Here is a 13929-nt window from a genome sequence, read left to right as displayed (position 1 = left end):
GCGACCGACACGCTGGAATTCCGCGGGGCGGAGGTTCCGGCCTTGTCCATGGTATCAACATTATAGCCCTTCACTGTTGACGTAACGAGCATTGCTTGACGCGTTCCACGTGGATTCGGGCGGAAGCCTAGCACCGATGGTCACACCGAGGCGGTGATGAGGCTCGGAAGTGCGAATTTTTAATAATATATTGTAAATAATGGACTCGCTTTTGAGGGTTTGTACATGGCATGACTCTCTGTGGCCTAAGCTCTTCATAATGCAAGGGTATTATAGCCAACCTGAAACATCGTTTTCAGGGATCCTTTAAGAAGGGAGGACGGAGAAAGATGATGTGCTAACTTAAGCGATTGCTTTATACCTAAGCTGAGCTTTCATCGAGGTACAGCACGTTGAGCATACAAGGTTCGGAAGCCAATTTTGGACAGAACCTCTCTGAATCTCTGGTCTGCAGTTTTTTGGTGCCTTTGGAGGCAGAAGGACCTAGATAGCCTCTCACGCCCAGCCATCTCCGCAGCCAACTGAATGCTGACGGCTGAGTCGGTGCCAAGTGTTTCTATTTCCAAAGTCCTGATGAGCAGTGAATAGGTATGCCTGAGGCAATGTCTGGTGTAGGCTGCCCTCCTGTACTGAGCTTACCGGGGAACGTAACCAGTGAGCATCGTTTGTGCTTCGCAATGAAAGTACCTTTTTTTTCCTTAGTATCCTAAACATTTCCTTCATTTCTTTTTTATAGTTTGTCGTTTTCCTTTTCCTTTAGCAGCGGCTGTGGGTTAAACTCGTGTGGTGTGCATGTTGAACTTTTGACATTAAACCAGATTTCAAAGTTCTTGCCCCGTTGCCTCGTTGAACTTTCTGGCGTGCAACTTCCAACACTCCCGAAAGCATTCAATTTCTTTACGTACGAGCAAAGGTGGCATCTTGGGATGGGAAGAGACGGTTGAACGGTTTGGGGCTTATATTAGAAAAAATTAACAGTTTCCATCACTTTAAGGATTCACCTCAGTGGCCATTTTGCTGCATCCTTAAGTTGCCAGAACACATTCTTCCCAGAATTTTTCCCAAAATTAAGCAGTACATCGAGATAATAGGATGCCAAAGTACAGGATTCAACAAAGTACTACATGTTGCGCACGATTACTTGGGCGCCGCCAGCAACAGCAGGCTGCTATCACAACTTGAACATGCGCTTTCAATGAAAAAGTTGTAAGGTATTCATTTCACAGAATCTTTATTTTTCGGAATTCATTTCCTAATGAAAGCAAACGAAACAAGGACGTAAACTATTGGCAAGATTTTGAATCTTTTAAATCAATTCTGCAGCAAAGCCTAGTGCCAACTCAATGAAACTACCGTATTTAGCCTCGAAGTGGTTCATTCCTAGTATTCTTAGACGTCCTACCCTCGGAACCTCAGAAAAAAAAAATTTGAGGTGCCCTCGAGTTTCGCCTTCTATAGTAGCAGGCGATGTAACTAATTATGCAAACACTAAACACAAGGTGCGCGGGGGCGCTCTCAGCTAGGGTAGGTGGTGCGAATACAGATGAGTTGCAAAAAAACATTCTATTTACGAGCAGAACGAAACCGGGCTGGGAACAAGGTAACATTAAGTTTCTTTCAGACAAAAAACAATGGCCTTTCCTGGAGGTTTGTCCTTTCGGTCCTGCAAGTAAGCACTTCCGGAAACAACGTCACAACAGATGCGCAGCCCTTCTAAAACTGCCCTAATAAAAACGAACCAACTTTTCATCATCTGCTTAAAACACAACCCAAACACGTCGGTGGGCAGAACAGGCTGCCATAGTCCACAGGTCATTGCTTCTGTGAAAACGCTTCCCTTTGCTATCTCCCTTTCGCTTCTCCATAGTAGAAGTCCCTGAAGCCCTTGAGACGTTCAAAGGGACCTCCTGGGAGGCAGCGCCCGGTGATGTCGGTCAAGTGCACGTTGAACAAGAACCAGGTGAACAAGGGGCGCCTGCCTGGGGTGTTCATGACGATCCTGGCCTGTGAAGGGACGAAGGAATAAGGCTCGGCACAGGGCAAGACAGAACCCTTGTAAAGGCGCGTTCACTCGTGAGGTAAGGGCAACTGGCAGCGCAAAATGACACAATGAGAAATTGGAGAAATTGAGCCGCTGCGCTCCGCGGTGGCAAGTGTTATGAACCCGCTAGCCATTACAGACCCTCATTTCTATCACTTGTCCCCTGGGCCCCTCTCTTTATACTTTTTATTAACTCAGGTTACGTCGTGTGTTGCTGTGACATTTAAGTCATCTACATGGTGGGCCCACAGCGGTTGCTCAGTGGTGATGGCACTCGGCTGTTGACCCATAAGACGCGGGTTCCATCCCGGCCGTGGCGGTCGAATTTCGATGAAGGCGAAATTCTAGAAGCCCGTGTACTGTGCTATGTCTGTGCACGGTAAAGATTCCCAGGTGGTCAAAATTTCCGGAGCCCTTCACTAAGGCGCCCCTCTTAGCGGGAGTCGCTTTGGGTCGTTAAACCGCCTCAAAATTTTAAACTATAAGCAACCATCTGCATGGTCCACTAGTGCCGGCTTTCAAGCAAGTCAAGCACATATTCTTTGCTCAAGCAAGCAAAGGAAGTCAACATCACAAACAAAATTTGGGCGTCGAGGAACAAGAAGTAAAGACGAAAGCATAGACGACAAACTCTCCAAAGCACGGAGGGCACGTCTTCCTTATTCTTGCTCAAAAAGTTCGCTTTCTCTCAGTCCCCGAACCAGTACTATGTCCCTTGGGACACATAGTTAGCCATAGCATTCAAATGGTCATATTAATTGGTGTGGTATGATGCGGTACTCTATGGTGTGGTATGGTAGTCTGTGGTACGATTTGGTGTGGCACTATATGATATGGTATGGTATATAGTGGTATGGTGTGATTAAGGATTGAGATGGTATGGTATGGTGTGGTATGGTATGGTATGTGGTGTGAATCGTATGGTTATCTACGATGCTTAAGTTTTGCACGGTATGGTATAGTATATTATGGAATGGCCTAGTACAGAATGATATTGCCACCTAGTATTGCCAGGTGGCGCATACGAAGTAGGGCGACGACGACGAAGTAGGGCTCGCGCCGTGTGGAGTCTGTCGCTGTTGTTGCCCCAGCTTGCCTGGCCTTCCCTTTCGTGCCTGCTAATAAAGCCCCCCTTCGTCAGCAAGTACGTTACAGTCTGGTGTAGGCGCTGGGTAAGATCCCTGTATATGTCTAATACTCCTCCGCATACCCTGGGCTCCAGTCCTTCGCTGGTGGACACCCCTGTGCACCGTGCTAGCCGGAGAAACCAAGGCCTACCTCCCGAACACGGGCTTTTGGAGTCTGCAAGAGCACCCACCCATCGACCTGTTATGCCAGCTGCAGCCTACTATACCTTGCAGAATCCGCGACTGCCCAAACCATTCCATGGCAGTCAGCTCGAAGACGTCGAAGACTGGCTGGTCGAGTTTGAACGCGTGGCCTCGTTCAACCAGTGGGACGACGCAGCCAAGCTTCGAAACGTCTTCTTTAGCCTGGAGGATGGGGCACGTACGTGGTACGAGAACCGAGAAGATGCGCTAACATCATGGCATGAGTTCCGCCGACGCCTGCTGGAGACCTACACCAGCACGGATCGCCCAGAACGGGCTGAACGGGCTTTGCAGTCTCGCATTCAAATGCCGAATGAGTCTGTAGCCATGTACGTGGAGGATATGACTCGGCTCTTCCGGCGAGCTGACCCGGCCATGCCCGAAGAGAAAAAGGTGCGCCAACTCATGCGCGGCGTCAAAGAACAGCTCTTTGCAGGCCTCGTGCGCAGCCCACCATCGACCGTCGCTGCATTCCTTGCCGAGGCCGCGACGATGGAAAAGGTTCTTCAACAACGTTCTGCGACTTACAACCGGCCCGTGCATGCTGCTGCAGTCACCGAATCGTTTGCCACCGCCAGGAGCCACCCTGACGATTTGCGCGAACTGATTCGCACCATCGTGCGTGAAGAGGTCCTCAAGTTTTGCAGCCCTTCGCAGTCTGCACTTGGTTCGATTTCCGCTCTTGTTCGCGAGGAGGTGCAACAAGCGTTCAGGGGTCCTACCGTCGAAACACCACCTCTGCCGGGAGACTACAGCCGCCCCACCTATGCCGAAGTTGCGAGACGCCCGGCTGCAGCTTCGCCACCGCCGATTCCAGTAACGCCTCCTGCACCGCTGTCCCCAGTTCCACCAGTCCCGTATTTCGACGATCGCCGAGTGCACTTGCGGAAGGCCGATGTCTGGCGCACACCTGACAACCGGCCACTCTGCTTTCACTGCGGAGAACCAGGCCATCTCTACCGCAATTGCTCTTATCGACGCCTCGGTCTGCAGGGCTTTCGAGCCGATTCGCCCAGACCCCGGTTTGGCCACCGGCCTCCAGCCATTGAAGACTTCCTCGCAGAACAGCGACTTTCAGCCCGTGCGCCGCATCAGCCGCGCTCATCTTCTCCGCGGCGCTCTTCCCCGAACCCGCACAGCTCCCCGCGAGCAGTACAGGGTCGCTCGCCGAGCCCTCGCCGGGAAAACTGAGACCAGCGACCTTCGGGGGCGAGGTCGCTGGGAGTCGCTGCGCTGAAGACCTCCCGCCGCCGCCGCTACGCTCCGACCGTGAACAGATAGTACCGTCATCTGACCAAAACAGCTGCGTTTCCTTGGACATACCTGTTCTTCTCGACGGTCACAGAGTCAGTGCATTAGTGGACACCGGGGCCGACTATTCAATTATCAGTGATAAATTGGCGACTCTTCTAAAAAAAGTCCTTACGCCTTGTTCTGTAGTGCATCTCCGTACTGCCGGTGGTCATCTCGTTACTCCAAAGGGTATTTGCACGGCTCGCGTTCAGATTCAGGGATCTACGTTCGTCGTCAGTTGTGTAGTTCTGTGCAATTGCTCCCGCGATCTCATTATCGGCATTGACTTTCTGCGGGAGTATGGTGCTGTCATCGACCTCCGCCGACGAATCATCACCTTTTCGACCAGTAACGCGACCCACCTCGCCGACTCTTGCCACCGCAGTACCGCCCTTCGTGTTTCTGCAGACAGTGTCACGTTGCCGCCACGGAGCAGTGTTTTGGTTGAAGTCACTTGCAACGACTTGCATGACGCAGAAGCAGTCGCCGAGGCTAACCGTTCACTCCTGCTTACTCAAGGCATCTGCGCCGCTCGCAGTCTGCTGACGCTTCGTGGTGGCCGGTCTGCGGTCCTGGTCACTAATTTTTCTAATGAGTACCGGCACCTTTTTGCAGGAACGGCTATCGCTTCTGCCGAACCTGTTACCGATATTCCCGTTTGTTTTGCGTCCGCGGCAGCCGGCACTGACGAACCTTCCCTTGAAAACGTCGACATAAACTGCCACCTGTCTCGGGAGCAACGCCTGGCTTTGGAACAGCTGCTGAAGGAATACAAGTCGTGCTTCGCTTCCTCCTCGAAAGTTCGTCAAACACCCATCACGCAGCACCGCATCATCACCTATGACGACGCTCGCCCTATACGACAGCAGCCTTATCGTGTTTCTGCTAAAGAACGGGCGGTTATCCAAACTCAGGTTCAGGAAATGCTTGACGACGGCGTTGTTCAACCTTCCCAAAGCCCGTGGTCTTCACCTGTAGTCCTTGTTAAGAAGAAGGACGGCACTCTCCGGTTTTGTGTCGACTATCGCAAACTGAACAGTGTGACCAAAAAGGACGTCTACCCGTTGCCGCGCATTGACGACTCGCTGGATAGATTACGGCGCGCTAAGTACTTCTCATCCATTGACTTAAAGAGCGGCTATTGGCAAATTGAAGTAGACGAACGGGACCGCGAAAAAACCGCCTTTGTGACTCCAGATGGCCTCTATGAATTTAAAGTGCTTCCTTTCGGTTTGTGCTCCGCCCCGGCTACGTTCCAACGGATGATGGACACCGTCCTCACAGGCCTCAAGTGGCAAAGCTGTCTTGTTTACTTGGACGACGTCGTAGTTTTTTCGGAAACGTTTGACCAACATCTCCAGCGCCTGCGGGCTGTCCTCGAAGCCCTCCGCTCGGCAGACCTTACCCTGAAGCCCCAGAAGTGTCATTTCGGTTACGAAGAGCTCAAATTTCTGGGTCACGTTGTGAGCGCTGAGGGAGTGCGGCCGGACCCCGAAAAGACTGCCGCCGTCGCACGTTTTCCCGTTCCGACCGACAAGAAAGCTGTCCAGCGCTTCCTGGGTCTCTGTGCGTATTATCGGCGCTTTATTGCGGACTTTTCCACGATTGCTGAGCCGTTGACGCGCCTCACAAGGAATACCACCTCCTTTGTCTGGACCACTGAGCAACAGACCGCTTTCTCTACGCTCCGCCAGCGCCTTCAGACACCTCCCGTTCTTGCGCACTTCGACGAAGATGCCGATACCGAGGTCCACACCGACGCCAGTAACATCGGTCTTGGCGCGGTCCTTGTTCAACACCAAGACGGCCTTGAGAGGGTTATCGCCTATGCTAGCCGTACTCTCTCCCGCGCCGAGAGCAATTACTCCACGTCTGAAAAAGAATGTCTTGCGGTCGTGTGGGCCACCATGAAGTTTCGCCCTTATCTTTACGGCCGCCCATTCAAAGTGGTCACCGATCACCACTGCCTATGCTGGCTGGCAAATTTGCGAGACCCATCTGGACGCCTGGCACGCTGGAGCTTACGGCTCCAGGAATTTGACATTACTATTGTTTACAAGTCCGGCCGCAGACACGAAGACGCCGACACACTGTCGCGTGCACCAGTTGATCCTGCCGACGCAGCGCCCGATGACGACAGCGGCTTCCTTGGTACTCTCACCGCCTCCGACCTACTGACTCGGCAGAGGGCGGATCGGACCTTCGCCCTCTCATTGACGCCCTTGAAGGTAGTGATACGATTATACCTCGCCACTTCTCTCGACGTCTTGGCTCCTTCTGTTTGCGGCAAGGTCTCTTGTACAAGAAGAACTCGAGAGGCAACGATAGACCTTACCTTCTCGTCATTCCAGCCGACCTCCGATCTGACGTTCTTTTCGCCTGCCACGATGAGCCCACGTCTGGCCACTTGGGCTTTTCACGTACGCTCGCCAGAGTGCGGAACATGTATTACTGGCCTGGACTTTCTGCTGATGTCAAACGATACGTTAAAAGCTGCCGAGAATGCCAGCGCCGGAAAACGCCCCCACTTAAGCCGGCGGGTTTTCTCAAGCCCGTTACTGCCCCTCGTGCTCCGTTCGACCAGATCGGCATGGACCTCCTCGGCCCTTTCCCCTTGTCGCAGGGCGGCAATAAGTGGATCATAGTTGCTACCGACTATTTGACTCGCTACGCCGAGACCAAGGCGATCCCTCGTGGCACAGCTTCAGAAGTCGCAGAGTTTTTCATGCACAACATCGTCCTGCGACATGGCGCTCCTTCGCACGTGATTACAGACAGAGGGACGGCGTTTACAGCGCAACTAATCGACCACATCTTTCGGCTGAGCTGCACAACACACCGCAAGACCACGGCCTACCATCCGCAGAGCAATGGCTTGACCGAACGATTAAACAGGACCCTTGCGGACATGTTGTCCATGTACGTAGATGTTCAACACAAAACTTGGGATGAGGTCCTGCCGTATGTCACCTTTGCCTACAACACCGCCCTGCAGGAAACTACGCGCTTCTCCCCGTTTCGCCTTGTGTACGGACGCGAAGTCCAGAGCATGCTTGATGCCATGCTCCCGTGCCCAGAGGATGACCAACTCGCCCCAGACGCCCAACAGTTTGCCCAACGTGCTGAAGAAGCCCGTCAGCTGGCCCGCGTGCACATCGGGCAACAGCAGAGCTCGGATGCGCGCCGTTACAACCTTCGCCACCGACAGGTTGACTACAAACCCGGTGACCAAGTCTGGGTGTGGACTCCTGTTCGTCGCCAAGGCTTGTGTGAGAAACTGCTCTCCCGCTATTTTGGCCCTTACAGAGTGGTACGGCGTGTGAGTGAGGTTAACTATGAAGTGGTTCCGGACGATGCTGCGCAACCGCGACGCCGACAGCCCGACTCTGACATTGCGCACGTTGTGCGGTTTAAGCCGTACTATACACGGTGACGCAACCGTGCTGATGTTTTCGCGCGCTTCAGTTGCGGCAGTTTGCTTGTTTTTTTGTTTATTTTTTGTTTCACCCTTACGTCGACAGCGACAGCGCTTTTTTTTTTTTCCTTCATAAGGGGGGAATAATGCCACCTAGTATTGCCAGGTGGCGCATACGAAGTAGGGCGACGACGACGAAGTAGGGCTCGCGCCGTGTGGAGTCTGTCGCTGTTGTTGCCCCAGCTTGCCTGGCCTTCCCTTTCGTGCCTGCTAATAAAGCCCCCCTTCGTCAGCAAGTACGTTACAATATGGTAAGACATTATAGGCTATTGGTTGGTATGGGTAATTGTGGGGTAGTAAGGTATGGTTCGGCGCCGTAAAGGATGCTACGGCAAGGTATGACAAACTTCTGAAGGTGCATGCGGGCTCTGTCCATAAACAGAGCATTTCAATGTATTCTTTTTTTTTCATCTATAAGAATCCGTGCTTAAGTGTAAAGCGCACTGGACCTTCAAAGTCATCTCCACATTTGCGCGTTGCGTTTATCGTAGGGTACCACGTAATAGAGGAAGGCTCACCTTCTCTTTCATAAAACTGAGGTTGTCATACGATTGTAGATATTGTCCACCGAGTTTCTGGACCGATTCTTGGCTGTTGATGCCGATAACAGTCTTTTCACTGTTTAGCTCGGTTCCTCCAACCTGGCAGGCCTGAAAAATAATAGCCGCAAGATATAAAAATAAACACTGGGCAAGTGCACTGTGTTATGTACACTGCCTTTTTAGTATACACTTTCACGATTGTTACACTCCACAGTAGCGAGGAATGATAGCATAACGTCTTCAGCTAATATATATTAAGTGCGAGACCAATAATTCGCATAAAATAATAAATCAACAAATAACCTCTGTTGACTAGGAGAGACAGTATATAGGTGCACTCTGTTAATTTAATGCACTATGATAAATAAAAATATATGAACATTCGAAATATAACCAATACTAGCACTTATACTATACCAATACTAGCACCAATACTAGCACAGTCGGGTAAACAAAAACTGTTCGGTTAGACACGAAATTTTGATATGGAACTGTTGTTATAGTCTACGAGTCCAATTAGATAATAGCATACCTCCACACAATTAAAACATAGGACCTTTTTACAATAGTCCAAATATGTTAAGCTGTTTTATTTCATCTTCAAGTTTTGCAGACTCCCAGTTAGAGCGAGGCCGCTTCGGATCATTACGCAGGTGAAGCAGCAAATCATCAAGATATTGTCACGTGGTGGCTGGCCGAAGAATAAGGCGCGAAGAACGATGAACAAGAGATAATATAATGGCCGCTGGCTTTGCGCGAGCGCTCCGTCCTGCGGCACTGCCTGCTTCGTCACACTATTAGACGCCACCAAGCGATCCTTCCCTGGCCTGTGTCTTGGCCAATCCCCGCAAGTGGGTACGCGTCATTATTTTCTTGAGGAAAACAACATTTCAGAGTACGGTACAACAGAGATGGCAAGGTGGTGTAGCGCTGGTCGCCACGATGAAAGATGGATTTAATGGCCCCTGGCCTAGCGCGAGCGCCTAGCGCGATACAACAAATCCAATCAGATTGGGTTTGTTGTATCCTGCAAACTGGCTACTTGACTTTTCTCTCGAGGAGTCCCAGCACCATAAAGCTTTAAAATAATTTTTGATCACGTGGTTTTGAGGTTTTGAATTAGCTCCAAAAACTCGCGGCATGAGTTCCATTCCGGCAGGCACGCTTTACGGACAATTATCTAATGACTTTGTAGAAAGCGAAGATGACTTTAGTGACGAAGACAACTATGTGCCTCCTTCGACAGAAGAGTCCGCCCACTAGTTCCGACAGCGAAAGTAAAGAGTACGGCAGCACAATCAGTAGCAAAGACAAACGGGCAAGACACTCCCGGAAATTATACATCAATGACCTCCTGACTTTAAAAAAAAAACTGAAAACAAAATGCTTTAAATAACTGTTTATAACCAAATCATGTGGTGGCACTTCCTTTCTTTGCGAGGGACTAGAAGGCCCAAATTAATTCTGACCAGTGCCGTAGTCAGTGGGGAAACTACACCTGACCGGAAAGGGTTTAGGTTGCTTAGACATGGTATAGCTTCGGCAAGTGCAAGAGCGAGAGTCGAGAGCGGCGGTCGGCGCCGGGATTGCCAAGTGCAAGAGCAAATCACGCGACACATGACATACCACAGCTGGCGAGGAGGAGCGGCCGAACAGCAGGCAGCGCAGCGGAGGACGTGACTGCCAAGCGCATATCTATGGCGTCGGTGACTAACATGACATGACGTCATATCCACATGCGACACGCCTCCCGTTAGAGGTCAAATCTAAGAGCCAGTTGACCTTCAGGTTCAGCACGGGAGAAGTAGAGCTTTTCGCTTTAGAACTTGCCTGGGAATAGTCTGACACCGACATTGACTCGCATTCCTTGTAGAGGGCGTCTAGAGGGGCGGTATGACGCCCTTTCAGTTTGTAGAAGAGGACGCCCATTTGGAAGGAGAAAGCGACGATCAGCCTTTGGTTCCCGAAGGACGCCAAGGCGGTCGGCAAAGCTCTCTCCTGCAATGGCGAAAAACAAGATTTATGCTCCGCGGTTGAGCTCCTAAAGCACCAGGCGAGTGCTGACAAAGTTAAAACAGGAAGATCAAATATGGCTCCATTGCTCCACAAGTCCAAGTTTGCAGAGATTTATTTAACAGCGTACTTATGTGCAGTGTATTCCATTCAGTTAGAGACATAGCCGCAATGAACACAAGATATTTAAAATGTACTTGAGTTAAACAGCGCATCATCTACTGAAATGCCAGACTGACAAGCCGGTTCCCTTAGTGCTATTTGCCGCCTACTCTCCCCTCTGCCTCTCTCCTATTGGTCAGCATTCCAGCCTGCTTCACAGATGCCGCGAGCGAGAGAGAACACACCACGGCTAGCGGCCTACTACTAACAACTGAAAAACGAAATTTGGCCACAGTTTTTTGCCATGGTGCGTTTAAAAAAGCGTTCCCTGTATCCACCAGCTGCGGACCCTGTGATGTAAGCCATTATTCGCTATGAATGGCGCCATGGATGCGGTGATGAAGTGAATTGAGGCCTCTAAAGAGGCTAATGTGAGTGGCCCCGACGCAGAGATTACCCGCATCATGCTTTGTTGTTGCTCCGCTCATATGAGTCTGTTGTTTGTCGTCCGGATTTCATTATGTGACAAATCATGTTCTTCGAGGTAAACACGGAGATACTGATTCATCTAGCGCAAGTCCCAAACGCAGCAACACCTTAAGCCGTTCTGCTCTTGATAAGGACAAAGGAAGAGACGCTTCTTTATCAGAAGTACGCTCGACACGTCATGAATCAATAGCGAGAATGTGTATAATATTGGCCTGCCTGAAGTACCCCTTTATTCTACGCAGTCACACCGCACATACCAAGTTCTTTATTCTGTACGCTCATAGGCCTAGCGTACTTACGGTTTGGAACATACGGCATTCTCGCACCTCTTTATTTTCTCCTCACAACACTGATCAAGCGTTCACTAAGTCAGAAGGTTAGCGCGCCTTTCATTTTTTTTTTTTGAATTCCTGCTCCTAGAAACTTTTATCGCGCAAGGCGAGCAAAGCGGATAAGAAACTATTCCTTCACAGAAGACCTTTGAAGCGCTTTTCTTGCTTATCTGGGTACAAAGTTTTTAAATAAAGAAAATGCAGCAGGATAGGTCCAGCTGTTCTGAGCATCTCTATAGCTTGCACACCCTTTGCAAAAATATCACTGCAATTTTTGACACGGAAGTAAGAGGTATAAGTAGAGAAATTATAGAAATGCATCTGCTCATTTTTATGTCACACAAATGAACGTGTGCCGCACGGCAGGAAACGTTTTTCTGTCCTGTACACGCTTACCAATGTGGGCGTCATTGAATTCAGGCTCCTCATGGCGTTCGCAGGGAGGGTTGTGCATTGACTCCGACTGGGCATCGTCAAGACGCTGGTGATTATAACAACGATGTCCACATCATCGCTGCACAAAAATAAAAAGAATCAAATTTATGAAACAACTATAAAACTGACATCAACAATTACAAACATCAACTGAACGAAAGTTTACTTTTCTAAGCTGCGGTGCGACAACCCTAATTATTGTGCCATAAGAAGATGGTTTCGGCTATTCGTCTCGAATTGGCTATAAAGTTGTTCCAAAACGGTTCATCAAAAGGAGCTCGAGGCAAAGAATATAACTCTAAATTTTATATGTAAAATTATCAATCTCATTCGTACAGTGGTCGGAAGCTTAACTGTAGTAATTATGGGTGATGGTGACCCAAGGGCGTCTTGCCCAAAGAAGTGCCACGTTTGTTTCGTTCATATCAGGTGGGACCAACTACATGCTTACTACCAACTATTCACGTTAATTACAGGGTGTCACGTTAGGAAGTCTCCACGTCGCAATGGCGGTAAGAAGTGGCCTCAGCTAACATGTTGATAAAGCAAAACAAGTGTTCCAAGATTGCTTCTTAGAAGTTTGTCTGGGTTGTAGTCGGTTGACTTTCCCTTACCAATTATGAGCTAGCAATGCGTAGAGGTTGCAGAGTAGTGAGCCTTACGGAGATAAACTCAGCTCTGGACAGCAATACATTTCCCGTTAACTGTCTTCACAGGAGCTACTCTGAGTGAGAGTAGATGCTCTATAGGGTTTAGCCATGTGCGGCATTAACATGGTATAGAGAACACAAGTCGGACCTGAGAAGATATCAACAAGAAAGGCGTGCCTTCAAACGTTTTGTGCTCGGTGCACTTCAAGTATAATAGCAATATTTTTTTTTAAATCCGGAATGCGGGCTCTATGTCAAAAGAAATAAATATCAAAAAGAGATAGAGCTGTTTTTTTCTAAGTTTGACTGACAAAAATGTATCTACGGCGAAAACTAAACAAATAAAGTTATGTTGAGTCTCCATGGTCAAGTTATGACAGTTATGCTATAATAGGTTATTAAAAAAACTCCATAGTGCGAAGGGAAACTGCCTCAGGAATTGAACACAATCCGATTACCTCCAAGCCTTGTTTAGCAATATGCGGTATACACGCAAAGCAAAACTGACGGAAGGAATTTGTCACATTTCAACATATTTACTTATAATGCACTGAAATCAACGGAGGAGTAACTAGGAAATCATGGCTGAAAACGTAATTATTCGGAACAGTACTTTATTCGAAAATCAAGTGACAACGAACAATGTTTTCAAAGCCTGTCTGGATAATCGTAACCCACAGGAAAGTTTCATACAAAGCAAGACAAAAAAACGGCAACGAAAGAAAAGTCTTTAGCCGACCACATCGGTGCATCTCAAGTGATTATCTTAGACCATTTCCATCTTGCTACTTCTCTTTGTGTCGTTCTTCCGGTAATTATGTGTCCTAGAATTTGATAAAGCTCCATTCTGTCGTGTGTACTGCCACAAAAAGTCGCCACTAGGGGCGCGATGCTCACGTGGCAGTGTTTTCGGCGACGTAGGCGAGGTCAGTCCAGGCGTCGCTTGCGTTGTAGTTGAAGTAACCAACACCAAATATAACCTTGTTCGTTGCTCTATCGTCTCCTAATAGTTTTCGAAATTCCTGCAAGACAAAGCACAATTTTTCAAACTCAATCGCTCCGCTGATTACTGAAAACGGTGCGAAGTATGAGGGAGAAACTGACAGTTCAAAAATAAACCTCCTTCCTGCAACGCTGGGGTATTCGTGGTTAATAATAGCTCGAAAACGCTCTTGGAGAAAGAGAATGAATATTGTGGCCTTTGTGTAGACCTTCACCAGGGTCAT

General features: G+C 49.2%; 1 protein-coding gene across 1 annotated transcript; it reads right to left on the bottom strand.

Annotated features, from left to right (window-relative positions):
- Positions 1–1842: 1842 nt before the first annotated feature.
- On the bottom strand, positions 1843–13929 carry LOC149331881 (uncharacterized). The gene is made up of 6 exons (XM_089557427.1): positions 13915–13929; positions 13601–13725; positions 12015–12132; positions 10513–10680; positions 8659–8790; positions 1843–2004 (listed from the first exon to the last, which is right to left on the bottom strand). Exons 1-6 carry the CDS (start codon positions 13927–13929, stop codon positions 1843–1845), a joined length of 720 nt encoding a protein of 239 aa, XP_089413553.1.

Source organism: Amblyomma mixtum, chromosome 8, assembly GCF_055824585.1.
Source record: "Amblyomma mixtum isolate Tamu chromosome 8, ASM5582458v1, whole genome shotgun sequence".
Taxonomy (NCBI): domain Eukaryota; kingdom Metazoa; phylum Arthropoda; class Arachnida; order Ixodida; family Ixodidae; genus Amblyomma; species Amblyomma mixtum.
Note: the sequence above shows the minus strand (reverse complement) of the source record. Positions and strands in the feature narration are given on the sequence as shown.

Excerpts from the sequence above, each read along its gene's own strand:
- LOC149331881 (XM_089557427.1), bottom strand. Across the intron at positions 12,133-13,600 it reads GTCGCCGAAAACACTGCCAC|CGATGATGTGGACATCGTTG; the intron begins GTGAGCATCGCG and ends ATTTTTGTGCAG. Across the intron at positions 2,005-8,658 it reads TCAGTTTTATGAAAGAGAAG|GCCAGGATCGTCATGAACAC; the intron begins GTGAGCCTTCCT and ends GTCCCTTCACAG.